Source organism: Musca domestica, unplaced genomic scaffold (assembly GCF_030504385.1).
Source record: "Musca domestica strain aabys unplaced genomic scaffold, Musca_domestica.polishedcontigs.V.1.1 32, whole genome shotgun sequence".
NCBI lineage: Eukaryota > Metazoa > Arthropoda > Insecta > Diptera > Muscidae > Musca > Musca domestica.
In genome coordinates, this window is record NW_026712311.1 from 6,899,122 (window position 1) to 6,926,729 (window position 27,608).

Consider the following 27,608-nt stretch of genomic DNA (forward strand, 5'->3'; position numbering starts at 1 on the left):
ACTTCCTTACTTTCTCACTCATGAAAAACGATTTTCTTTTTTAATTTTCTCAAATAACTACCTTTGTTTTATGGCGTGTTATTATTTTTCTAATGAGACCTAATTGCCCTCTTATATCACACCCTCCCCCACTTCAATTGACTTCCTCCCCCCAAAAAAAGTCAAATTGTTTTCCTTTGCTGCAACTTTGAAAAGAATTTCTTTGCTCCCAATACCATTCCTCTGTCCAAAATGTTGCCATGTGTAATATAAGGTTATGTGACAACAAAGGGACCATAAAAATTTTGACAAAAACAAAAAAAAAAAAAAAAAACAATTTACTTACACGTTCACATGAGTGTGTGTGTGTGCGTTTGTATTTATAAATGTGTGTTGGTACGTTGGCAAAAGATTATCGTTGAGGTAGGGATTTTTTTTTTCCTGGCTTAACAAAGGTTATGTGGTAAATTGCCAACAAAATATATGACAGCCTCATGATGATGCGCTTGATTGAAACTAAAGAGATTAGTTTAAATTCCCCAGCAGCAGCAACAACATCAACAGCAATACTGTGGCTATTTAAACTAAATCTATGATTTATTTGTTGTTGAGTTGAGCCCTCAAATGTTGATTTAAATATAAACGACAAAATAATGTCTTTAATCCTGAAGTCATATACAGGAATATGGAAATGGGAGGAAGGAAACAAGATACAGGCCAAATGGGTATATGTGTATGTGTGGAAATGTTCAAGTATGAGTGGGTGTGTGTGTGATAATTTCTTGTGCGCTTTAAAAGGAAATGGTTGAAGAAATGTAAGCCTGTTAAATGTTTAAATATGTTTCGTGTGGGAAAATATGTGCGCTGGCAGCCAGTGAGGCATAAGGAGAAATGTATTCACATTAAGTATACGCCGTGTTGGCCTTATCTTTGCAAAGACGATTTAAAGACGACAGAGACAACGAAGTCTCGCGGTTCCTTGATAAGCGATAAAATTTTATGGGTTTCAGCACGTAAAAACCCTCACACACACGTACCGGCAGTCAGACAGACAAACTGTCCCCTTTATGTGTGAATTTTAACACGTTTGTATTTCACTTGATCTTCCGCTGCCGCTTCTTTTTTTTTTTTTTGGTGGAATTGATAAAAATAAGCCCTTTAAAGCTACACACATTTTAATGTGCCACACAACCACACCGCGACACACACACACATTCACACCAATGTAATCCAATAATTTTTAACAGTTTTGTTTTTTATTAAGCGAGAATATGATGCTGTTTTTATGATTGCCGTCGCCAGTAAATACCACGCTGACAAGCAATCTTAATATTTTAAATGCCGGTTTTATCCGATTCTCTGCTCGTTTTTTTCATTGGTGTGTCTCCCTTTCGCTGATTGTCAATAAATGTGTTGTGGACTTAATTAAATTAGCAAGCCAACGAGCAAGCGAGTCGGAGAGAGAATCGATTTATTATTGGCCATCAATGTAAATCCCCCTTTGGTTTGATTTTATTGCTGCAGATGTATTTAGCAAAAGTTGGTTTTTATGGCCTTTCTCCTCCTCCTGCTCCATGCTGTTGCTGCTAATGCTGCTGCCGCCACTGGGGCGTATTAGCATCATTGAATAATTCCAGTGGAATAACGTCAACAACAAATAAGAACCCAATTTTAAAATAAACTTTTTTGTTGCTGTTGCCGGGCAATGAATTTTTAGATACATTCATTGCATGTCCGCAAACATCCGTTCGGTTCACATTGGTTATGCATCCGTTGTGCAGATATTTTAAGTAAATGAACATGGGACTTTGGATAGTACACTTAGCAAAAATTCAATATATAAAATGAGAATGGGATTTTCTTGGTCAGGGAATAGCGGAATTCCTTCTTTTAAAATTAAATTAATGTAACAGCAACATTTTGACACTTTTTGGAGACTTAGTAGGTTGATAGGATCCAACTGAAAAGTAGGGGCGGAGTGAGATATAACGACTTTTATAGGGTCATTGGGATTCTTCCTAAAAAATATGTGAATCTCTCATATATATTATTGAATATTTCGTAAGGACTATATCAAACAAGTATGCTAAACATAGTTCTTCAAGAAGTAGAGCGTGGTTTTAACCCAGGACCTTTCAGTCCACAATTTTCAAATCCTAACATATTTGTTTATACCCTCAGTCATATGGCTAAAGAGGGTATATATCTTCTCTTATATATTCAGCCATGTGGTTAGAGAGGGTATACAGGGTGAGATGAAAAAACTGCAACCAACTTCAGTGTGCTGTCATTTCTAAGCCACTAGTCCGAAAGCTTTTAAAATTATTCCAGTGACAGCTCATTAGATGGTTTACAAGTGTAGAAAAGAATTTTGGTGAGAATTTTCCAGAAAAAAAGTTCTTTGTGATGGAATTCAAGCGTGATAGTGTGATTTCTTTATATTTGGCTGGTAAAACACAAGTAGCTATCATTAGAGCACTCCAGCATTTAAATGTGAATAAATCTTTTGTGTCTTGTACAATCGCACGTTACCGTGATACTGGTAGCGTAGCCCGACGTCAAGGATGTGAACGGAAGAAAACAGCAACATGGGCAGAAATGGTTCGAAAAGTAAAGAAGCGACTTGATCGAAACCCGCGTCGCAGTGGCCGAAAAATGGCTCTGAGCTGAACATATCGCAATTTTCCATTAGGAAAATATTAAAAAATTAGCTCGGGGTAAAGCCATTGAAATTCCAAAAAGTGCAAAACTTACACTGCAACTGAAAGAAAGTTGACTCAAAAGAGCTAAAGAGTTGCTTCACTTGGCCGAACGTGGTGGTCTCTTTGGACCAAATCCATTTTAGGACAGTTGGCGTCGATCTAGCAATGTCCATCCATCGGTTTGGCTGGCTGATGCGCACGATAGCTCTCAAAGGGAGTATCCGATTTGGTACAGATTGGCAATATCGGTCCACTCCTTCTGGTACCTCTCCTACAAAAGGCCGACATTTTCAAAGAAAATAATTTACTGCACAGATAGAGAAAGGATAATCCGATTTTGCTCCGACTTTGCAAATCCTAATATTTGCATCAATGCTAGGCCATTCCATCAGTATCTCCCCCACAAAGGGTCAAAATTTGGAGTAATTATAACTATTATAAAATGTGATGTAAGAGTCCGATTGTCTTCAGATTTAACAAATCTCAATATTTTTATTAATCCATATTTTTATTAACCAAAGGTCTGGCGTTAAAATGGAATATATCGGCCCACTGCTTCTGGTACCTCCCCTACATTATTCAAAATTATATATTCTGCACAGAAAGAGAAACGATAATCCGATCTTGCTCCAACTATTAATATTTGCCTTATTGCTAGGTCAGGTGAGAAAATGGAAAATATCGGTCCACTCCTTCTGGTACCTCCCCAACAAAGGGTAAAATTTTGAAATTTTGAAATTTTTTGTGAATTCGTATAAAATTGAAGATAAATGTTCGGCCCATACAAGTATTTTTATCTGTATTAGATGAAGGGTGAAAATGGAATACCTTGCTCCAAAATTGGGACTTAAATCCCCGAAATACCGACAAGTGTGAGTTACTGTCATATTGGGGCTATACCATAATGGGACCTGTATTGATTTATTTTAAGGAGTTAAAATGCTCTCTTGGGACTTGTGGCCGGAATTCTCAAAATACCGAATGTGCCACCATTATATGGGGGCTATACCCAAAAGTGGACTTGCGGTGAATTTTTTTGATGAGGACCTAGACTACCCACTTAGAAAACGAAATATCAAATAACAGCTGATTTGGATGGAAATTGCGTTGAATACCATTAAAATATAGAAAATCAGAAGACATCGTTATATGGGGACTATAATAAAAAGTGGGACTGCATAGAATATTTTTTAGCAAGGATTACCCTAATTACACCTTCAAAATGCTGTTTTCAGATACAGGAATGTCATATTTACACCTTTATTGGTTAACAATTGGGCTAAAATCTTCAAGACACCGAAAATTAGACAATTAAATATTTTTGTTAACAAAAGATCTATTGTGAAGATGATATATATTGCGAACCCCTTCAGGAACCATACCCACAAAGGGTCAAAATTTTCAATACCTTTATCTGTCACAACTTGCGAAACCAGTCAGCGATTCTTTACAATTTGCTGTATCTAAATATTTCTCTCTACTAGAAACCTGAGATAAATAATAAATGTTTTATCTTGTAATTTTGCACATACACATATTTTTATCTGTATTAGGTGAAGTGTGAAAATGGAATACCTCGGTCCACTATATCTCGTACCTCACGCATATTTCAATATTTTTTAAAAATTATCACATATTTCATATGAAGTGAAGGAAGTAACCAATATTTATACCGTCTCAATATTTATATCGTATTTATTTAGGTCCGATATGAAATGGACAATACTGGCCCTGGAAACTAGTCCATAGAAGTTCAATCGTTTGATAAATCATAACAGAAGTCGAAATATATTCAATTAAATGAACATTGGTTGAGGGTATACATCTGTCAGCAAAACCGACTGATACTTTTAACTTATTAATATAGTTTTCGAAGCAATTTAATTTTATTCCATAACGACCCATATGTTTAAGAAGGTTGCAGTCCATAATCCTGGAATATTTTTATATTTAAAAAAACACAAGTCACAGTTACTTCTTGAACAAATATTTTAAAAAAAATCCACGTCACAGTTACTTCTTCAAAGAATATTTTTAAAAAATCCACTCAGAGTTTCTTAATGGAAAAATATTTTTAAAAAGTCGACGTCACAGTTACTTCTTAAAAAAATATTTTTTAAAAAATCCACGTGCCCTTTATTTTATTTTAAGAAATATTTTTAAAAAATCAACCTCAAAGTTTCTTTTACAAAAAAATACTGTCATAAAATCCATGTGGAGCAATTTCGATATACTATGTATAGCCTCGTAGTATTAAATATGCCAATTTTAAAAAAATTAAGTTGAATATTTTCTTCATTGACATATGCTTTAATTTAATATACTATTCCCTTATTAAATTATATTTTTTCTCTTTTATCTAAAATACGAATATTTTCCTGGAAAGAATAAATTTTCCTTCCTGCCTCACAGAAAAAAGACAATTCTCATTTGTATTCTTTTGTATTTTTTTTTATTTATTTCAAAAGCTTGTGATTGTTATTTTGCAATGGCATTGACATTTAATAAACACTTATAAAGTCAGAATAGACAAACAAAGGGCATGTCATGTCAAAACATTTCACTTCCGCAGAATCCCTGTTGCGATTAAAATTGTCAAACAAAACAATTGACATGGCCATTTAAACGACGAGCCATGTTGGCCAATTATTATTAAAGATCAAAAAGGCAAAACATCTATGGAATAGACCATAGACCGTTTTCACTTAGTTATGGTTGGTTTATTATTTAAAAAGTGTGTATATACACACTTTTTCAAAAAATTAAACCAACCATGACTGTGTGAAAATGTCTATGGTTTTCCAGGAACAAGCATTTGAAAATGTATTTTGCAATAATTTGGTTTAAAGTTATATTGACATTTTTATGCTAAATGGGTATAAGATCATAAGCTTTATAGAACACATACAAAAAGAAAACTTTTTCTAAATTAACAATAAATATTTGAATTCTCGAACATGTCACGCTGACACCTAGAAGAACTTTGACCTAATTTTTGGCTACCGTAATTTAAATATGTTTGCCATTGAATTCCATTAATATATTAGAAATTGATTAGAATTAAAAATAGGGGTTGTGGCCAGGAATATCGAAATCACAATAACTGGTAATGAGGATTGAGTTTGTGAACGAAGAGCGCAAGCCCTAACAAAAGACAAGACCACAGCCTTATTTACCCAATGTATAACCAGAGGTCTTAACCACCAAATTGTATCTACTGATATCCTAAGGAGTAGAGCCGTGTTAAGAGTTTGATTTTTAGATGCTTGTAATTTGGTTCGAATTTCCTTTAAAAATCATAATTTTTGCCACCAGCTCTTGGATTCGACAACACTCTGCAACGTATAAAACGACTGCTGAGAAATCCAGTAGATTATGAAAGTAGAGCTAAAAAATTCAGACACCTGTATAGGCGTTTTGAAAGTTTACATCGAAAAGTAACAAAATTAAAGGGAGCAAGTCCTCTCATCGTCCATACTTTTGGAAAATTTCGGATTAAGATTCCTCGGAATCCTTATGTTTTAGATGTATAGTGTCTTCGGAAATATTACAGATATAAATACGAGGAATATTTTCAAATGAGTCAGCAAAGGGGTATTTTTGGATTTTTTAAATATTATCCAAAAATTCCTTTAAACAGGTTCATAGCAAGTCAACATTTTTTACAAAATTATTTGTTATGCAATTCTACTATAGGTCCTAGAAGACGGCTAGAGTCTAAATCATACCTTAAAACCATATATATTAAACAAATTTTACTTTAATGACAAATGACAAAAAATCTCGTTTTCGATTTCCACCGATGGAATTCGATAGTAGACATCGTTACAATAAACATGTCATTAAATTCTTTTCCGAATGTCAGACTTTAGAAATTTCCATATTGCATTTTCTTTGGGAAGAGTTAATCTACCCACAAATTTTTTTCTAGAAAATTTAAATCACCAAAATACCGAAAATTATGAGTTATTGTCCTATGTGGGTGATACCAAAATATTGAATATTTTTGGCAAAGACTTTAAATGCTCTCAAAAAAACCGTATTAAATATCTTTTAACAGCTTATTTGTTTTTTTTTTTGTTATTGGAACCGAAATCCTCAAAATATCGGTGAGATAAAAAAAAATTGCAACCAACTTCAGACTGCTGTCATTTCTAAGCCACTCATCCGACAGCTGTTAAACTTATTCCAGTGACAGCTCATTATATTGTTTAAAAGCGTACGAAATCATTTTGGTGGGAATTTTCCAGAAAAAAAGTTATTCGTGATGGAATTCAAGCGTGATAGTGTGATTTCTTTATATTTACCTGGAAAACCACAAGGGACTATCGATAGAAAACTCCAGTATTTTTAAATGTGAATAAATCTTTGGTCTTGTGCCGTTACCGTGATACTGGTAGCGTAGCCCGACGTCAAGGAAGTGGACGGAAGAAAACAGCAACATCAGCAGAAATGGTTAGAAAAATAAAGAAGCGACTTTATCGAATCCCGCTTCGCAGTGGCCGAAAAATGGCTCGTGAACTGAACATATCACAATATTCCATTCGTCAAATATTGAAAAATGAGCTCGGGGTAAAGCCATTGAAATTCCAAAAAGTGCAAGAACTTACACCGCAGCAGAAAGAAAATGGACTGAAAAGAGGTAAATAGTGCTTTGGCTTGGCCGAAAGTGGTAAACTGCGAATTTGGTTTTCTCCGATGAGAAAACATTCGTTGTCCAGCAGTTTGTGTTTACTTGCCAAAGAGGTCAGCTGAAAATCTGCACCTCCAGTTGGCCACCAGAACTCAAGCGCCAGCCATGATGATAGTGTGGGCCGTTATAACAGCTGATGGTCGCTCTCCGTTCGTATTAATCGACCGTGGCATCAGAATAAATGCCGAATATTATCGCGAAAATATTCTGGAGGGTGTATTATAGCCTTGGCACGCAACCATTTTGCCCGCAGACCTTGGACATTCCAACAGGACTCAGCACCATCGCACTCAGCAAGCGCCTTCCAAGAATGGTTACAAAATGAGGTTCCTCGCTTTATTTCCAGCGCACAATGGCCACCAAAATCCCTGGATATAAATCCACTCGATTATTGTGTCTGGAGTATTTTAGAAAGCAAGGTTTGTACTAAAAAATACCAAAGTGTCGATCACCTCAAGCAAGCGCTTCACCGGGAATGGGCAAAATTCCGCGGAGCAACATTCTGGCAGCGTGTGACGGTTTCATTGGCCGTTTGAAGGCCATAATTCGTGACAAAGGTGACCAATTCCAAATTTAATCTTATTCTAAAATTTGATGCTATATCCGACATTTTTTGCTTTCACTCAATAAAATTAAAAAGAAAAATGTGAAAATTATGGCGTTTGACTTTGTTGCAGTTTTTCATCTCACCTTGTGTAGTGTCCAATATTTCGAGGTGTTATATAATGTTTTGCCTACTCAAACTTTTTATACCCCAACACATTGTGTTGTAGGGTATAAACAATTTTTATTAAATATACGTTTTATGGACGTAGATTTTCAAATAATGTAAATCATAATAGTTATACATATCGATTTGATACATATCGATTTAGAACACATTGAAAACTTTAAAAACAGTCTCCAAAATAACGGTCGTATTCGATTAGTTTAATGTGAGCTGGTATAAAGGTCATATTCTGAGACTTAGATATTATTAGCCCAATATCCCATGTACAAAATCTATCTCCAAGCCCCGCAACGAACGTCGAATTCCAATGTTTTGTAACGACGAAGATTGACAATTATTACTTTAATGTGTTCTCTTATTTTCGACTTATTCTGACCAGTACGTAAACCTTCCTTTTATATGTTTTTGTTGCCTCCTTTATGCATGAAATTTTGTTCTATTCCCGTGGTAGGGGCGATACTTAGCTAACGAACTTTGTTCTATTTTTCTGCGAATTGAATTATTTTCCATCAAGTTCAATTATGGTGACATAGGGCAACTTATTGTGGTTTTATGTTCATTAATAGAACTTAATTTCAACGAAAAATATTCTCCTGACATTAGTTGGATACCCAAACGAAACAAAAGGTTTTGCCAATTTCTAAAAACCAATATTAAATGAAAACCCATTGCCATAGGACATGCCATTATGGTCATCGGTGGTCCCCCTACCCTTAGCTGGGTTTATGTCATTGGAATTTTCCCATATCTAATTCAATATGGACAATATGGCACGAAGCAGCAGCAGCAGCGGAGAGTGGTGGCCATATTATGTATGATATGCATCATTAAGCGAAACGGTCAGCAGCTATTCACCTCTGGGCTATAAACAAATTATAATAAACATATTTGGAATTTGGAGCATTATTTGAACAACCCTTAAACCATTTGTGTGTGAGTGTGTGTGTGTATGTGTTTGTTTGTTCACAACACATTTCGCCATATTTAATGGCAATCAAATCGGTTGGTCTTGCTGTTGTTGTTGCTCGGTTTTGCTTTTGTGATATCATAAAAATAAATAAATTAAAAATTTAGATATACAGTTTTGAAAATTTTCAGAGGAGAAAAAAAGTTTTTATTTTTGCATATTTTACGAGTCAACATTTTTTGTTTTTGTTTGTCGCAAATTTTCTATTCGAAATTTGTTTATGCGAAGTTGTGCTGTTGGCGTTTTGCATCTCCTCATCATATCTTTTGTTTTTGTTGCTGTTATTTCTACTTTATTTTTCATTGGACTGGTCATAATTCAATTTAAGAATTCATAAATTTTATTTAAACATTTGCATTATATTGCCCCAAGCACAACTGCCAAAGAGAAACAACAACAGCAACAACAACACAAGTTAGTTTTTCACTTTGCTTCTTTTGTTTTTGTTTGGTGTTCTACGCTTTCACAACTTATCTTTTTATTTATTGATGTTTCTGACACAGAATTCTCAACAAGATCCTTGAAAGCATTTAAAGTCATTTTTTATTTATAGCAAATATTATTCCAATTAAGAAGCTGCCGGTCTCTGGTCCAGCTGGAGACCAACACACATGCCATCTTTGCCAGCGAAAAAAGACACAACTGTGAACGTGCGAAAATTATTTAAATAAACTTAATTTTGTTTGCAGTGTAGGGATGGATGTGCCTTTTCGGTTGTGTGTCTTTTTATGTGTGTTTTTGCTGTGACCATATCGCGTATACGTTCATTATTCGTGTGTGTGTGTGTGCCTGAGTGGTGAAATGTATGCAGATCAGGGATGGATATTTTGATTTGCAAAAGAAATACTTCGTCGTATCAAAATAGGTTAAAAATGACATTTTCCGGAACTTTAGCAACACGTTTCAATTGTGGAAAACTTTGTAAGGATATTAGGTTCTTCGACGTTTGTTTTTAGAATTTCTTTTTAAATAATACCCCTTTGAACGTCCTTTATATGTAGAATAAGTTTTGAAATATATTCTATCGATGGAAATTCTTTGCATAAACCACTTCTAAAGAAACTGTTTTAAAATAATATTTTGTCAATAATTTCTTGTTATCTATTATTTCTAGATGGAAGGGTTTCTATAATTGGAGACCTTCTGAAAGGTCTTTTAGGATATTAGAACCGTTAAAAGTTCTCCTATAGTACCATATAAGTAAAACCATCCTCCAAAAGTCTTTCCTTTAAAAAAACAAAGAAGAAAGTTCATCTTTCTAATAACTTCTGGAAGGTCTTTCAGCGTTATAAAGTTTTCACTTTTGAGGGGACTTTCTATCTATAAAAGGCTTCTTATAGATCCAATGAAAAAATCCCGTCTATTTTAAAGCTTCTACAGGATTTCCATAGGATAAGTAAAACCCTCTTCCAAATCTTCCCTTAAAAAACCAAAAAGAAAGCTCATCTTTCTAAGAACTTCAGGAAGGTCTTTCAGCGTTAAAAAGCCTCTAAAATGTCTTCACACTTTTGTGGGAGCTTCTTATAGATCCAATGAAAATAATCCCTTTTAAAAGCTATATTTTAAAGCTTTTAAAGGATTTTCGTAGGATAAGAAAATCCCCCTTCCAAAAGTCTTTCCTTAAAAAACAAGAACAAAACAAAAACTTTTCTAAAAATTATTGGAAGGTTTTTCAGCGTAAAAAAGCCCTTAAAAAGTCTTCACACTTTTTGAGAGGACTTTCTATCTATAGAATGCTTCTTATAGATCCAATGAAAAGAAACCCTTTTAAAAGCTATCTTTTAAAGCTTTTAAAGGATTTCCATTGGAAATCCTGACAAACTTGACTTATTACCAAATTGGCTGTCCTCAAATCCCTAACATTTGGAAGAAAGGCCATGTGGACCTGTATATTGAATATTTTTCTTTTTTTCAAAGAGAAAATCTAAGTACAGATAACTCGCAATCAGAGCTCCGAAAACTCGTTCGAAGTCAAATGGGAGTCCCTGGGAGTAGGAAGAACAAAGAGAGTAAACTCTATTTTTCAGTTTCGCTCTAATAAGGGCTAGTATGCTTTGCTCGTTTCAGAGTAGGAGCAAAATTCGCTCGAAAACGATCTAATTCTATTCTTGCCGACCGGCCATACTTTTTTTTTTTTTTTTTTTTTTTTTTGATTTTGTCCACGGTAACCCCTTCCACCTTAGTTCACAGCAATCACACATAAGCAAACACAAGTCAGGAAACAAAATATTATTTCCACTCGAATTCACTCTCAGAGCAAATTTTCACTCTTTTTCAAGCTATTCAGCTCCCACTCTAATTTTTCTAACAAGAGTGACACGGGAGCGCTCCCACAAGAAAAAAAAGCGAAGAAAAACTCCGTATAAAACTCCCACTATTCAAGCAATTCCTCTCGCGAGCAAATTTAACTCCCCAGTGAAAACAAGCAAATCGATTTGGCTCCCTGTCAAATTGTGCTGGAGAGCTCTACCGCATAAAACCAACGAGTAATGACTAAACTCGGACTAGTTTCACGAATATTTAATTATAACAGAAATTCGGGGCTGAAACCTTCCAAATACCGAAAATTGGGATGTGCTTGGATTGGGAGTTAATCCATACCCAAGAATACAAATTGGTGCCAAAACCCTCAAAATATCCGAAGTAAGGAGGTACTACTAATTTGAGGGGCTTTATCAAAAAGTGGACCAATATTGAATATTTTTTGCCAGGAGAACTATTCATTGAGAACAAGAAATAAAAAATTAAAACTAATTCGGATCAATATTTGGAGGTTAATCTTCTATTATATCGGGGATATAACTATAATGAATAATTTGATGAGGAATCAAACCACTTATGAACAAAACTTTTAAAATATCGAAAATCAGGAGGTACCGTTATATTGATAATTTTTGGAAAAGAGTTAAACTAATCACTGAGTACCATAAACGAAAAATTACCTCTGATTTCGTTGGTAATTGCGGTGTGTCGATCTAAATGCCGAAAATGGAATGGAAAAGGATGATCCGCTCCTTTTGCTACCTTTCCTCAAAATGTCAAAAAAGTGAAAAATCGTAAATCTCCTAGAATGCAAACTACTTCTCCGATTAATCGTCTGAATATTTCTGTGATTTTTAGAGCCTGTGTGGAGATAGGATATATGATAACTCAGACTACCAGTCAAAAGATTCAAAAATTATTTATGTTTTTGGAAGACGAAAAAGATATTAAATTTGGCCCTAGTATTACTATGACGCTTTGATCAAGTACGAAAAAATTTAATATCGGCTACTCCTTTTGGTTAACCACTCCCCTCTTTACAAAGGGTTTAAATTTAAGATATTCATATATCTAACAAAATATTAAATGCCTGGTCTGTATTCTCCTAATTTTGTATAGTTCAATGTTTTTAATCCAAAAAAGATGAATTTTAGACTTTTCGAATTTTTTTAATCAGTCAAGAACGATTTTTGATTTTGAAATTTCAAACGAATATCGACGATATCGGTTTCGATTTTAAGTTTTTTTTTTTAAAGTAGTTTTGCCAAGCGATCTTGTGATCTGTTTGGCAGAACTACATAAATTAAAAAAAATATTTAAAATCTACACTTTTTGATGAGTACTCGAAAAAAAAACTAGAAACGATTACAAAAGCAGACCTTCAAATTTTTACCACAGTTAAACATCGGCCTTGACTTTTTCCTAATATTTGTTTTAAACCCAGTTCAGGGGCGAAGATGGAAAAAAACTAGAAGGTCTTTCGAATGACATTTATCTGTGAAGAGCCACTCCGTCGCACATAAATCGCCTTTTGAAAAAAATTTCTATTAAAGTTTTCTTGTCTCTCTTTTATAATAGATCTGTGTCGTGAACTTTGAAGATATTATATGCTTCCCATCCCTGATATCATACCATCTGTGTGCATACGTTATCGTCGACATCGTCAACGCCATCATCATCATCGGCAACGTATCTTTTGCTATTCGTGATAGTGACCCAAAGTTTCCGCTCATAAATAATGAAAATGTCTATGTAAACAACGGAAAGATGTTTTCCCCATTTTCCAAGCCGTTTGTATTCTATTTGTTTGACCCCCCAACCCTCCATATTGGCCTCGTGTATGCCCCTTATCACATCCGTATCCGTAATAGAAAGTTATACCCATTCAAACAAACACACACACATACACACCTAAGTAACAGGGAACACATGTACATGTGCATAAAAAATGGAGGAATTGTTCTATGGTTGCTTGGATACTGAATGCTGTCGATTCCTCCCCTCACCGGCATAGAAGTTTCCATTCATTTGCTATTCTGCTGAATTAGCAGTACATTTTTTGACTAATGGCAAATAAAATATTCAGATTGTACGTAATTTTTATTTTATGTCTTTTTTTCTTGTTTTTTTTTACGACTTTCTCACTTACTCAACAACTACAACAACGATTACAACAACACCGTATGCAGGTATGAGACGTATAAAGCAACGCTAAAGAAAATACCCGCCACAAGATTATCACGTCTAACTGAGGCCTTAGCCAATTATGATCCAGTGCTCAATGAATATTTCTTTGATCGGCATCCGGGAGTTTTTACGCAAATTTTAAATTATTACAGGTGAGAGTTCCGTAAACAAATTCAACACCTTATATTTAAATTTTAATATTTTTTCCTTTTCCAGAACTGGCAAACTGCACTATCCTACCGATGTTTGTGGTCCATTGTTTGAGGAAGAATTAGAGTTTTGGGGTTTAGATTCGAATCAAGTTGAACCCTGTTGCTGGTCCACCTATAGTATACACAGAGATACCCAGGTTTGTTGGCCATCTGGTTTAATCTAAAATTATATTTATTGATTTGTGTGTTTGTTTATTTTTGCAGAACACTTTAGCCATATTGGATAAATTAGATATTGACAATGAAAAACCCTCAGAAGAGCAGGTGGCCCGCCTATTTGGTTTTGAAGACTCCATCAACAAGGGCCGCCTAAATTGCTGGCAGCGCATTAAACCGAAAATATGGGCTTTATTTGATGAACCATCAAGTTCGACGGGAGCAAAGGTAAGTTGGAAAAATAGACCCCAAAATAAAAATAAATAAATAAATGTAGACATTGAAAATTTACGATTCAAAAATATTGGCCTTCAAAATTTTTATGAAAGAGTAAAATTGAAAAAAAAAAATTAAACATTCTTTTAAATATTTTACGTTTTTTTAAAACTCTTATACAAATAATCAGAAAAACGCGACCAAATTAAAAATCGTTCAAAAATCCCCAAAAACCCCAAATTAATATATAACTGCAGGGTGAGATAAAAAAAAAACTGCAACAAAGTCAAACGCCATAATTTTTACTTTTTTTAAATTTTATTGAATGAAAGCAAAATATGTCGGAAATAGTATCACATTTTAGAATAAGTTCAGGTTTGTTCGAATTGGCCACCTTTGGCACAAAAGCGGTATTTTGGGTCTCTTTTTCAAATTATGGTTAAAAACTCCCCATAAACAAGATAGTAGCAAGTCAAAATATTCTAAAAAAATATTTTCATTACATTCTACTATGATCCTAGAAGACATCGAAAGTCAAAATCTTACCAAATGCCAGAAATTCATAAATATTCAAAGCACATTTTAGACTTAAAACCGTACTTTATGTGAGTTTATGCCAGATTCTCCAACAAAACATCGTTACTTTTGATTAAATCACTTTCTGAGTCGATTTATGCATACACGGACGGACGTCCATGTTTTCTTGTGAACAAATTACAGGTCTCATTTATTATCCAAATGAGATGACATTTTCAAAACAATATTTGTTTGGTCCAAGGACGAACTCTGTTGAAATTGGTAAGAATCGGTTCAAATTTAGATATAGCTCCCATATATATCTTCATCCGATTTGACATTAATTTTGCACCAAATGACCAATATCAGTCCAAACTACCTGAATATCAATATCAATCTAAACGGCACATCCTAACTGAATTCAGTCTAGAGGCAAGTACAGCAAATTTGGAGAAAATCGGGTCAGATATAGCTCTAGCTCCCATATATATGTTTCATCCGATTTGGTCTTAAAGTCTCTCACAAATACCTTTGCCAAATTTTATCAAGCCCGCTTCAGATTTGGATATAGCTCCCATATATATCTTCAACCGGTTTCGGGTTAATTGTGCACCAAAATCTGTTCTGTCCCGAATTTTGGTACATCCGACCGAATTCAGTATAGAAACAACTACAATTACATCAAATTTGTGGTATGATATGCATAGTGGTGTAGGGTGGGTATCATATTGTCGACCTGTTTTTTGACAAAAGTCCAATCTCCCTCTTCGATTGCCAATTCTATTCTCTATTCGGCTCGACTGAAGCAATTTAAAGTGATGAGAAAAGAATACAACCGCTTCGCCTGGGTGTAGATTCAATTCTAAATCCGTCCCGAAGGACCAATGTAGAAAGGCGCTTCGTTAGGATATAGTTTCAATTCTAGTTTTCCCTTAAGAAAAAATCTAACAGAAAAAAATCTAAATTAACCTAATCGCAGCCACACAATTATTCTTATCTATTCTAATATTGAATGGAAAAAATTGCAGGGCTGCTTGTCATTTCAGTCAAGTGGCCTTACATTTCAACTGAGCGCATCTATATCTGTGCGTATTGGTCATAACCTTTATTATCTCACGCATTATCATATGCGTTAGCGCACAAGATCACCGAATTGATATTTTATGGCGGCTGGAAAATATGCAATTTTTCCAGCCCTCAGCCGCGCTCAAAAGTATGTACAAAGTATTTTGTACGCGGCCCTCCCGACTTTTGACTTTTCCTTACTGTTTGGTATAGATTCCATGTGAGATACTCTGATTTCAAGTATTTTTACGTATTGGTCATGTTTTGGTCATTATCAATATCTAGCTTGTGGTACAGCCCTTATATAAAAATATTCCCTGATTTTTATTATTGTGAGGTTCTTTGCCATATATTTCAATCAATTTGGCATTAGCTTGCTTTATTTCGGCTAGAACAGTTTTTAAATCCCAGATCAGACCCTTTTAAATATAAGGACCCTTTATATTATATTTACGTTAAACCTTCTCCCTTGAAAAGTTTTTATTCACGAAGAAACCAAAATACTACTTTTCAGAAAAAAACTAAAATTACGTAAAATATTGTTAAAAAATATCACTAGTTGTCATTTTTCAAAAATACATACATATATTGCTAATTTTTTCTAATAAAAACATATTTTAGTGATGTGTTTCCCTTTCAAAATTTCCCTAATTCAATTAGTTACATGCCACCCTTGAAATATGATATCCTACCAAACTTTCAAACAAATAGCCTAAACAAAACATAAAAACTTCTCAAATTATGCTTGCATCATTACCAGCAACATCCGCCACACACCCCAAAAAAGCTCATCTATCTTAAAAGCGATTTATTGTTTAAAAACTCAATCAAAACTTTTTTCATGTTTCCCATTTTTTTTTCGGAGGGTAATTTCAGTCATTACTTCCTAGCCGAAATATTTATTAAAAACTTTTATTGCATTACTTTGTTTGCCGTATTGACACTCTGGAAACAATTTTCAAAAAATTTTGTCTGCTTGCAGGTGGTTGCCAGTATGTCTGTGTTTTTCATATTCGTTTCTGTGATATCTTTCTGCCTGAAAACACATCCGGGTTTTCGCGTAGATTTTACACCCACCAATAGCCAACAACACCAACACCAACCACAACAAATATCAACTAGCGTACCGACCATACCTCAGCATACAAGTAATATGCCGCCGCCCACAATGGATGCATCCACCGCCCCCCATAATAGCCAACGCCACACATTACTACAGCCCACATTCAAGGTCATCAACTACACCAGCAGCGCGGCCGGTGGTAATGGTAATTTTAGTTCGGGTCTTGTAACACCCATAGCCACCTTTAGCCTGGAGAAGACAGAAGGACGTCGTCGTGCCAGTGAAAGAACCCGTCGTCAATCTGTAGATGTGAACGGTCTTGGTGATAATGATGATGGCGGTGGAGGTGTTGGTGGTGGTGTTGGTGGCGGTCATGGCAACCAGAATGGTGTTGATGACACTCACATACACGGCTGGCATCAATCGTTTGGCCAGCCACACGAGGCATTTTTCTATGTGGAATTGGTGTGTAATGTTTGGTTCTTCTTTGAGGTCATCATCCGTTTCATAGTAAGTACCGGAGAGTTTGGCATTTTTGTTGAATGTTTACTTAACGTTTGTGTGTTTGTGTTTTTCCCAACCACTCGGTCTTCCTCTTGGACAGGTCTCCCCAAATTTGTGGCAGTTTGTTAAATCTCCCGTCAACATTATTGACTTTGTGGCCACCTTAAGTTTCTACACAGATGTCATGCAACGCATGGGCGAGTACACCGGACTGTGGGAAGCCTTCTCAATTGTGCGGATTATGCGTCTGTTCAAATTGACCCGCCATTCGCCCGGCTTACGGATCCTAATACACACATTCAAAGCCTCGGCCAAAGAGTTGACGTTGCTGGTGTTTTTCTTGGTTTTGGGTATTGTGTTCTTCGCCAGTCTGGCATACTATGCGGAAAAGCTTCAGGTAATGTTATAGTGAACATATCCTGCCAAAAGGATTAGAGCGAATTTTTGGGTATTAAAGTTAATATTTGTAATGTGTGTTTGTTTGTTGTTTTTTCTTTTTTCGTTTCTTTGCTTTGATTTTCGATTCGTTTCGTTTGTTTGCTTGTTTACATTTCTGCAGGATAATCCGGAAAATCAATTTAAAAGTATCCCTTTAGGTTTGTGGTGGGCCATTGTAACAATGACTACCGTGGGCTATGGTGATGTGGCACCTAAAACTTATCCTGGCATGTTTGTGGGTGCCCTATGTGCTTTGGCTGGTGTGTTGACAATAGCTCTACCCGTACCTGTAATTGTTAGCAACTTTTCCATGTTTTATTCACACACACAGGTAAGATTGGACAAATTACAAATTAATTAAGTTGGTGGTGTCAACGCGACATGGGGAAACAGTACGGGGAGTATTATGTAAAGTGTGAGTGAGGTATTGAAGTGAAGTAAACTTTAATATGTATTATAAGATATATCACTGATGATATTTTTTCTATTGAAAAATATATCACTGATGAGAATTTTTGTACAGAAAAATATATCACTGATGATAAATTTTCTATAGAAAAATAAATCACTGATGATAAATTTTCTATGGAAAAATATATCACTGATGTTAATTTTTCTATCGAAAAATATATCACTGATGAACATTTTTCTATCAAAAAATATATCACTGATGATAATTTTTCTATAGAAAAATATATCACTGATGCGAATTTTTCTATAGAAAAATATATCACTGATGCGAATTTTTCTATAGAAAACTATATCACTGATGCGAATTTTTCTATAGAAAACTATATCGCTGATGCGAATTTTTCTATAGAAAACTATATCACTGATGCGAATTTTTCTATAGAAAACTATATCACTGATGCGAATTTTTCTATAGAAAACTATATCGCTGATGCGAATTTTTCTATAGAAAACTATATCACTGATGCGAATTTTTCTATAGAAAACTATATTGCTGATGATTATTGTTCTATGGAAAAATATATCACTGATGCGAATTTTTCTATAGAAAAATATAGTACTGATGCGAATTTTTCTATTGAAAAATATATCACTTATTATAAATTTTCTATCGGAAAAAATATATCACAGGTAATAATTTTTCTATCGAAAAAAATATATCACTGATGATAATTTCTCTCTCGAAAAATACATCACTGATTAGAATTTTTCTATAGAAATATATATCACTGATGATAATTTTTATATTAAAAAATATATCACCGATGAACATTTTTCTATGGAAAAATATATCACCGAAAAAAATTTTTCTATGGAAAAATATATCACCGATGACAACTTTTCTATGGAAGAACATATCAATGGTGATAATTTTTCTATAAAACAATAATAACTATAGAAAAACTAAAATAATTTTTCCATCGAAAAAAATGTATCACTGAAGATTTTTTATCTATAGAAAATATATAACTGATGATAAATTTTCTATAGAAAAATATATCACAGATGATATTTTTATTGGAAAATATTTCACCAATGTTTATTTATCCACATTTTTTTCACCGATTTCACTTTTTTTCCCCAATTTGTAGGCTCGCTCAAAATTACCCAAACAACGACGTAGAGTTCTTCCCGTAGAACAGCCGCGACGTAAACGTGAACCAGTTCCTCAGCCAAGGGGTGGTCGTACACATGCCTACAAACAAACATCGCTTGCGCCGGGAGTTGTGGCCACCGGGCATCCCCATCCGCATCACAATCCAATGCTGAAGGAAGCTTTTGCCACAGCTAAAATCGGTAATGACATATTGCTTTAGATTAATCACATTAAACTATTTTCCCCACCCCACCGAACTCAACTCCACTCAACTATTCAACACTTTCCACATGGTATACAGTTCCTAAGTGTATTATCATGATTGTAGTAGTAGCTCTTAAAAGCTATATAATGATGGCTTTATTGGCTCTATATAATTTTTCATTTGCAACATTTCCGTTTCCGTTTTCCATACCCACAACCCCAACCCTTCCCCATCCCTCTACGAACTTTTATGCGATATGAGTTGTTTTCATATTATTATTGATTGTGTTGCCTTATGTTGGTTGTTTTTCATTTAGTTGATGAAATGTAATCGATGTGATGTTTTGATTTATTGTTTTCCATTTTCCATATTTTTCTTGTTTTCTATTCCTTTCGTTCCGCCTCCTTCGGTTTCATATGGTTTTGGATTTCCGTTTATTTTTTATTTCTTTTGGATTTCAATGTTAGAAACACAAACAGAGAGCATGAATGGTGTAAATGTTAATGGTGTTAGTATTATAGAACGACCACAGAATCCTCTAGCTGGCATTGTAAAGCATAGCACTAGATCAGCCGAAACATCGATACAAACATCACCGATGCCTTTGCGAACGGGTCCCTCAGTTATTAGCTGTAAGTAGAATACCAAAAAAAATGTATTTAATATGTATAATCACCATTATTTATATATCGTTGGGAACATTTTACGAAAATCCTAAATCGTAGTCGCATTCGTTGATCAAATTATGCCCTATGCCACTATATTTGTATTATATGGACAAAACCTTGATCATACAATTCTCATCATTGATATTTTTCTATCGATAATTTTCATTGATAATCATTGATAATTTTCTATAGAAAAATTCTCATCAGTGATATTTTTCTATAGAATAATTCTCATCAGTTGCATTTTTCAATAGAAAAATTCTCATCAGTGGCATTTTTCAATAGAAAAATTATCATCAGTAATATATTTTTCTATAGAAAAATTCTCATCAGTGATATCTTTTTCTATAGAAAAATTCTCATCAGTGATACACTTTTCTTTAGAAAGTTTATCATCAGTGATATATTTTTCTTTAGAAAATTTATCATCAGTGATATATTTTTCTAAAGAAAAATTCTCATCAGTGATATATTTTTCTAAAGAAAAATTATCTACAGTGATATATTTTTCTAAAGAAAAATTATCGACAGTGATATATTTTTCTATAGAAAAATGATCATCAGTGATATATATTTTCCTATAGAAAAATTATCATCAGTGATATATATTTTCCTATAGAAAAATTATCATCAGTGATACATATTTTTCTATAGAAAAATTATCATCAGTGATATATATTTTTCTATAGAATATTATTATCAGTGACATATATTTTTCTATAGAAAAATTATCATCAGTGATATATATTTTTCTATAGAAAAATTATCATCAGTGATATATATTTTTCTATAAAAAAATTGTCATCAGTGATATATATTTTTCTATAGAAAAATTATGATCAGTTATATATATTTTTCTATAGAAAAATTATCGACAGTGATATATATTTTTCTATAGAAAAATTATCGACAGTGATATATATTTTTCTATAGAAAAATTATCGACAGTTTTATATTTTTCCATAGAAAAATTATCGACAGTGATATATTTTTCTATAGAAAAATTATCATCAGTGATATATTTTTCAATAGAAAAATTGTCACCAGTGATATATTTTTAATATTCTCATCAGGGATATATTTTCCATAGAAAAATTCTCACCAGTGATATATTTTTCCATAGAAAAATTCTCACCAATGATATATTTTTCCATAGAAAAATTATCATCTGTGATATATTTTTCCATTGAAAAATTATCATCAGTGGTATATTTTTCAATTAAAAAATTATCAGGAGTGATATATTTTTCTATGGAGAAATTGTCATTAGTGATATATTTCTCAATAGAAAAATTATAATTAGTGATATATTTTTAAATAGAAAAAATATAATCAATGATATTTTTGAAAAAAAAAGTTATTATTAATGATAGTTTTCTATAGAACTTATCAGCAGTCAAATTTTTCTATAGCAAAATTGTCAAATTGACTTTTCTTTTTCTATAGAAAACTTATCAACTATGATATTTTTGTAAAGAAAAAAAACATCAGTCAGATTTTTCTATAGTAGAAATCTCATCGGAAATATTTTTCTGGATACATGCAAAAAGATCAGTTATTACCCAAAAAAAAAATTAGAACAATTCAACATTTTTAGAAGCTTTTAATGGACATTGATGCACTGCATCTCCCTTCCTTGCCACCAAAAACCAAGTTAAAAATGTGTGCTTTTCATTTCATTCTAATGTACATACATATACGACAAAAAAAACCCCTACATAAATACATGTGTGTATATATGCAAAACATATGTAAATGTAAGTGTATATTCAACAAGTCCATTACAACAAATTTCCATAATTGTTTTGCTTGGATGCGTTTTGTTGCTAACCAAACACCCTCATAACTAACTACAGAATGAAAAGTCAGCCAACAGCATAATGCGTACACACACAACACCCAGTTGAACTCAGAACATGATACCTACCTACCTACCTACATACATGCATACATTTTAATGTGTTGTACGAATAAAACCGAAAAAAAAAAACAAACAAAAGAATATGGTATCCCCAAAATGACTCTTAAATGGACTTTTAATATCGTTTTGAATAATCCAGTTATTGTCGTCCACTTTTGCAAAATACACTTTCGCTTAATTTAGTGTTTGGCCTAATCGCTTTTTAATTTCTCCCCAGCGGACTTTTTAAGCGTACCAGCAATGCAGAGCCTACAGCCGAGGGCAGCCACCACCGGCAGTGATTATCTAATGCCACTGCAACCGAAATTGCTTGCATCATTGGGTAAGTAATCATGGAGGGTATTTTTGCATTGAAGGGAATGTTGGTTAGGAGAATTGGGGAGGTGCGATTTTAAAAGAGACTGGATTTAGCTCTGGTCTTTCTATGCCCTCAATTTTGTTAATTCCTTTTCAAGCCTAAAAGTATGCCATAATTAAAGTATTTTTATGTCGATTATCCGCTGCAATATACACCAGCAATTTCAAAATCATTGCCATCATTTCTATCGACACTATACATCCATGAAACAAAATATTTGACTTTTTTCGAGGACCGGGAAATTGGATATTAAGATTATACATTCATGCCTTCTGATATACATTTCTCAATATAATTTTTATATTCCTATTCTTAGTTTCTCCTTAAAGGCATTTAGCTTTATTGAATTTGTAGAATCTCCCAATCATAACTTTCTCTTCCCTCACCTCATCACTCATTGCAAAAATAAAACATTCAAATATTCTCTTCCCCCGAATACAGAACAAAAGGACCATCACCAAACCCCCCTAATGGAACACAAAGAAAATATCGAACATCAACAGCAACACCTACATCAGGGCCTGCGGCATCGTTCAAATATTCGAACAATGTTGAATGTCCCGCCAACGGTTAGTGTGGTAAATACTCAAATGCCACCAGGCAGTGGTCTAAATGGGGATCACACAATGCACACAATTGGTTGTGGAGGTGGTGACATAGATGCCCAGAAAAATGGCACCAGCAGCCCTGGTAAAATGGCAATTCCTACAACACAAACACTGCCGCCTATGCAACAGCATCAACAAACCCAACACAGCACGATCTCACCTCAGCACATGTGTTATGCGAATTTTCAACCCAAGGTGACATTGGTGAATGATGCAGGCAACATGGAGGATGATGATGACGACGACGATGATCACAATCGTGATCATGAAGCTGACGCTTTGTGTGGTAGCTGTGATGCATATCGGGAAAATCTACAACAAGATTTGACAACAACAACTAGAAAACAAGAAGATCATACCAATGAGGCCAATACTGAAGATCGAGATCATGTGACTGAATAGTCAGGCTTTAAATGAAAATTTGAGAAGAGAGAGAGAGAGAGAAGAAATACGAAGACAAAACGTCGTGAATACATATACAAGAAGCACACCCACACGCAAACAAAACATACAATGGAATGCTGACAAATTCAGGTGAAGTTTTAGATATTTTTTAGCATAACATTTGAAATTAAACCAAGAAAACGAGGTCGGCCTAGTCGACTGGAAAATATCCTACACCGCGCCACCACCAAATGTTTATTATATAGAGAGAATTTATTTTTAACATCCAAGGTCCTTTCTGTAACTTGGTTTAATTTCTTATTCTTTCATTAGGATAGTTTTGAAGAAAGAAGTAAGCAAAGGCTATAGCTGAGCGGAGCTGATTATGTGTTACCCAACAACTTATGACGATTCTTATGACAGATCTATTCCCTCAGCCAATGTCCGCTTATTAAAATATATTTTTACTTGCATAATTATTCAAACTTTTGACCCTTTTATGGTGGATGTTCCGAACAAGTTGGTCAATATTTTGTGGGGAGGTACCAGAGTTGGCCGATACATTCCATATTCACATCAGATCTGTGGTTGAAAGAAAAAATTTATGTAGACCGAGTTTGAAAAGAATCGCTGACTTGTTTATCATGTTATGAGCGATGTAAGAATTGAAAATTGTGACCGTTTGTGAGAGGTTAGAATAAGAGTGGGTCGATATATATCTGCGTCGCATCAGATCTTGTTTTGAAAGAAATGTTGGCAGGTGTGAAATTTGGAAAAAAAAATCAGATGCTTATTTCCTCTTTTATGAAAGGTATAAATATACAAAAATTTTAACCATTGTGGGGAAGGTACCAAAGGAAGCAGTCCGATAAATTAAATCTTTACACCTCATCTTGTGTTGATAGGAACCGAGTTCGAAAGGAATCTGATGCTCATTTCGCATTTTATAAGCTTAATGGTTATTAAAATTTTTGACACTTTGTGGGAGAGGTACAGGAGGGGAGGTCCCACCTATCCAATCTTCATAGCAAACCTAGAGTTGTTAGAAATACTGCGGTATGCGAAATTTAAATACAATTGGGCTCTTATTTCACATTTTATAAGCGTTGAGATTATTCAACATTTTGAGCCTTTGTGGGGGAGTAGTACTAGAAGGAGTGAAATTTATTGTCAATTTTTACACCTGACCTAGCACAGATACAAGTATTAGGATTTGAAAAGTTTGAACAAAATCGGATGATCCTTTTTTGGACTTTTTTGGGGGAGGTACTAAAAGGATTTGATCGATATTGTCCATCTCCGAACTCGATTTATGTTTGATAATAATATTACGATGTACCAAGTTTAGACCACATCAGATACACCTTACGAAAGTTATTGTCCGCTCTAGCCAAACAGATAGATGGATAGACGGACGTACACCTCTAGATCGACTCCAAATGTCTTGAAATGCATTTGGTCCAAACGAGACCTTGTCTAAAACAGTTATTTCGATGAGGCTCTTTTTGGCCATATGAAATGAAATAATCCTCTATAGCTACGAGGCTGAGGGTATAATGAGAAATTAAGGGACAACACCTCACTATGTCGTGAGTTCATATTAAAGGTGGCCAAAAATAGAAGGAGTACTGTCGAGGACCAAATACTGAAAAAGTAGGTCCCTTTTTCGTATAGCACCCAGATAACGATACCTCCCTATATTCGGTATCTCCCTGAAGAAATGCTCGCCAAGAGCAGTTTTGAACAACTTTTGCTCCCACTCAAAAACGAGGAAAATATGCTCACTCCTATTAGAGCGACATCGACAAATTGAGTTTGTATTACTTCTTTACTGCCCCCAGGAGTGCTCTCGCTTTAATTCGAGTGAGTTCCTCTCTTTGCACAAATTTAAGTGAGTTTTTCGGAGGAATGTGGTCCTCATTCTCATTTTTCATGAGCTATCGGCAAAAATCGATAAAATTAAAATGCTTTTAATTTCAGAAATTAATTAGTTAATTGAATAATTTCGTCGTTAAGTCCTACCCTTATCAACAGTGTTGTCAACTTTAAATTCGATTTTTCATTCATAATTTTTAGTTTTAATTTTACCAATATTTGTCGCTAACTCAAAAATATGTGAGAGAATCCCACTATTGGTTTATCATTTTAATATATGTATTTTCTATGAAATCCTCTCAAAAAATTAGTACTACGAGACACTTGGTTTTGTAATTTTTGACCACGGGGTCTGTGCCATCTCTCTGAGGACTTAAATTTTTCATCTCAATAACTTGATTTGTTTAAATCAAAAGCTGATATTATTAATAACTCATCTATCCTGTTTCGCGATGAGATCCGATCTATAAAAAGATCCGAACTGTAAAAAAATATATATTGTAATAAACTTTCCTCTCTATAGTGGCTGGTGTAGGGTATTCAATAATGTAATTATGGTTTCGTTTAAGGAGGAATTTTTGTAAAATTAATATTTAATTTAATCTAAAGATGAAAACAAAAAACCTTTGGGTACTTTGATTATATTTTTTTGTTAATATTGAATACCTTGGAAAGTCCAATAATATGATTGTGCAAGCATAATATTTTTTAATTTTTCCATGGCATACTAATTTTAAACAGAGAAATGTTCAAGCACATTGAAGATATTGAAAAATAAGGTACGAATACGAAATGATATGTTGAAATACTTATTCAGTCACTGCAACACCTTTTATTTAAAAAAAAATTATCAATGTTAACAAAAACTAGTAAAAAATCTGCTAGGTTCGGCCGCTAATAATCAGTTTATACCCTCCACCATTTTGAAGGAACTAGAAAATTTTCAAAAACAAATTTCGTAGAAAAATACCTTATATGGGGGATATAGGAAGACGTCTTCTTTCATAAGTTATTTTTTGCCATGGGATGTAGCACCCATTCCGAACTTCAAATACGAAATTTGAAACAATTCGGTGAATAATCCCGCTAAAACCATCATAATACCAAATATCAGGAGGCATCATTATATGGGAGCTATACGAAGAAGTTGTCCTTCATAAGCTATTTTTTATATCGGTGTAGCCCCGATAACGAACTTCAAATACCAAATTTGAAACCATTCCAGTAAATAATGTCGCTACAATCATCAAAATACCGAATATGGGGAGGTACCGTTAAACGGGGGCTATACGAAGACGTGGACCTGCACAGACAACTATCAGTCATGGGCTGTAGTACCCATGACGAACTTCAACTATTTGAAATTTGAAGGAATTCCAGTGAATAACATCAATAAAATCATCAAAATACCGAATATGGGGAAGTTCCGTTATATGGGGCCTATACTAAGGCGTGGACCTGCACAGACAATTTTCTGTCATAGGTGGGCTATACGAAGACGTGGACCTTCTCAGACTATTTTCTGTAATAGGCTGTAATATCCTAACTTCAAATACCAAATTTGAAACAATTCAGGTAAATAATGTAGCCAAAATAATCAAAAAAACCGAATATGGACCTACATGGCCCATTTGCAATACCAAAAGTCCTGCAGACATAATAAACATTTGAGTAACATTTTATCAACCTACTTCATTTCGTTCGGAAGCTAGAGTAATTTCCACAGACGGACAGATGAATAGACAGATAGACGGACATAGAATTTTATGCTGATCAAGAACATATATACTTTGTGGAGTCTAACGTGTATATTTCGAGGTGTTACAAACGGAATGACAAACCTAATATACATGGAGGGTATAAAAACAAGCAATCTGTACTAAATAATATTTGAAGTAAGTTTCTAAAAATTTCGTGCCGAAGAAATAGGAGGGAGTCACTGCAAATTTCTTATTTTATTTTGTTACAATAAGAAACGAAAAAAAAGAAAAATTTTTTAGCCAAATTGGCCTGCTGGTTTATGATAGTGGCTTATTTTTTGTTTAATCGAAAATATCTCTTACAAAATTACATTGCCATGGTTAGGTTAAACCTCAAACATTAACCCCTTTATTCAGCATAACTGCACACTTATTTGCCCAACAAAATTCAATTTGGAATAACGCTTTATTGCTTCAAAAGAAACAAAAAAAATAATTAAGTTTAGATTATTATTGATGTCGTTTTGAGGAATGGAAATCATGAAAATCACTAGAAAACAAAACTAAAATAAATCCACAAATATTTATTGGTGTTTTTACCGATTCCACAGAAAAAATGCTAGGGATTATCA

General features: G+C 34.0%; 1 protein-coding gene across 1 annotated transcript in view; it reads left to right on the top strand.

Moving 5' to 3' along the window:
• Positions 1-780: 780 nt before the first annotated feature.
• LOC131800482 (potassium voltage-gated channel protein Shaw-like) overlaps positions 781-27,608 on the top strand; it is a 27,053-nt gene continuing 225 nt past the window's right edge. Inside the window, exons 1-12 of the mRNA XM_059125108.1 lie at positions 781-794; positions 9,444-9,485; positions 13,523-13,672; positions 13,737-13,869; positions 13,937-14,116; positions 16,668-17,258; positions 17,353-17,649; positions 17,812-18,021; positions 19,253-19,457; positions 19,930-20,094; positions 22,269-22,373; positions 22,851-27,608. The exon at positions 22,851-27,608 is cut by the window's right edge and continues 225 nt beyond it. Of these exons, the coding sequence (XP_058981091.1) occupies positions 781-794; positions 9,444-9,485; positions 13,523-13,672; positions 13,737-13,869; positions 13,937-14,116; positions 16,668-17,258; positions 17,353-17,649; positions 17,812-18,021; positions 19,253-19,457; positions 19,930-20,094; positions 22,269-22,373; positions 22,851-23,419 (2,661 nt within the window). The 3' untranslated portion in view covers positions 23,420-27,608. The remainder of the gene's footprint in view (positions 795-9,443; positions 9,486-13,522; positions 13,673-13,736; positions 13,870-13,936; positions 14,117-16,667; positions 17,259-17,352; positions 17,650-17,811; positions 18,022-19,252; positions 19,458-19,929; positions 20,095-22,268; positions 22,374-22,850) is intronic.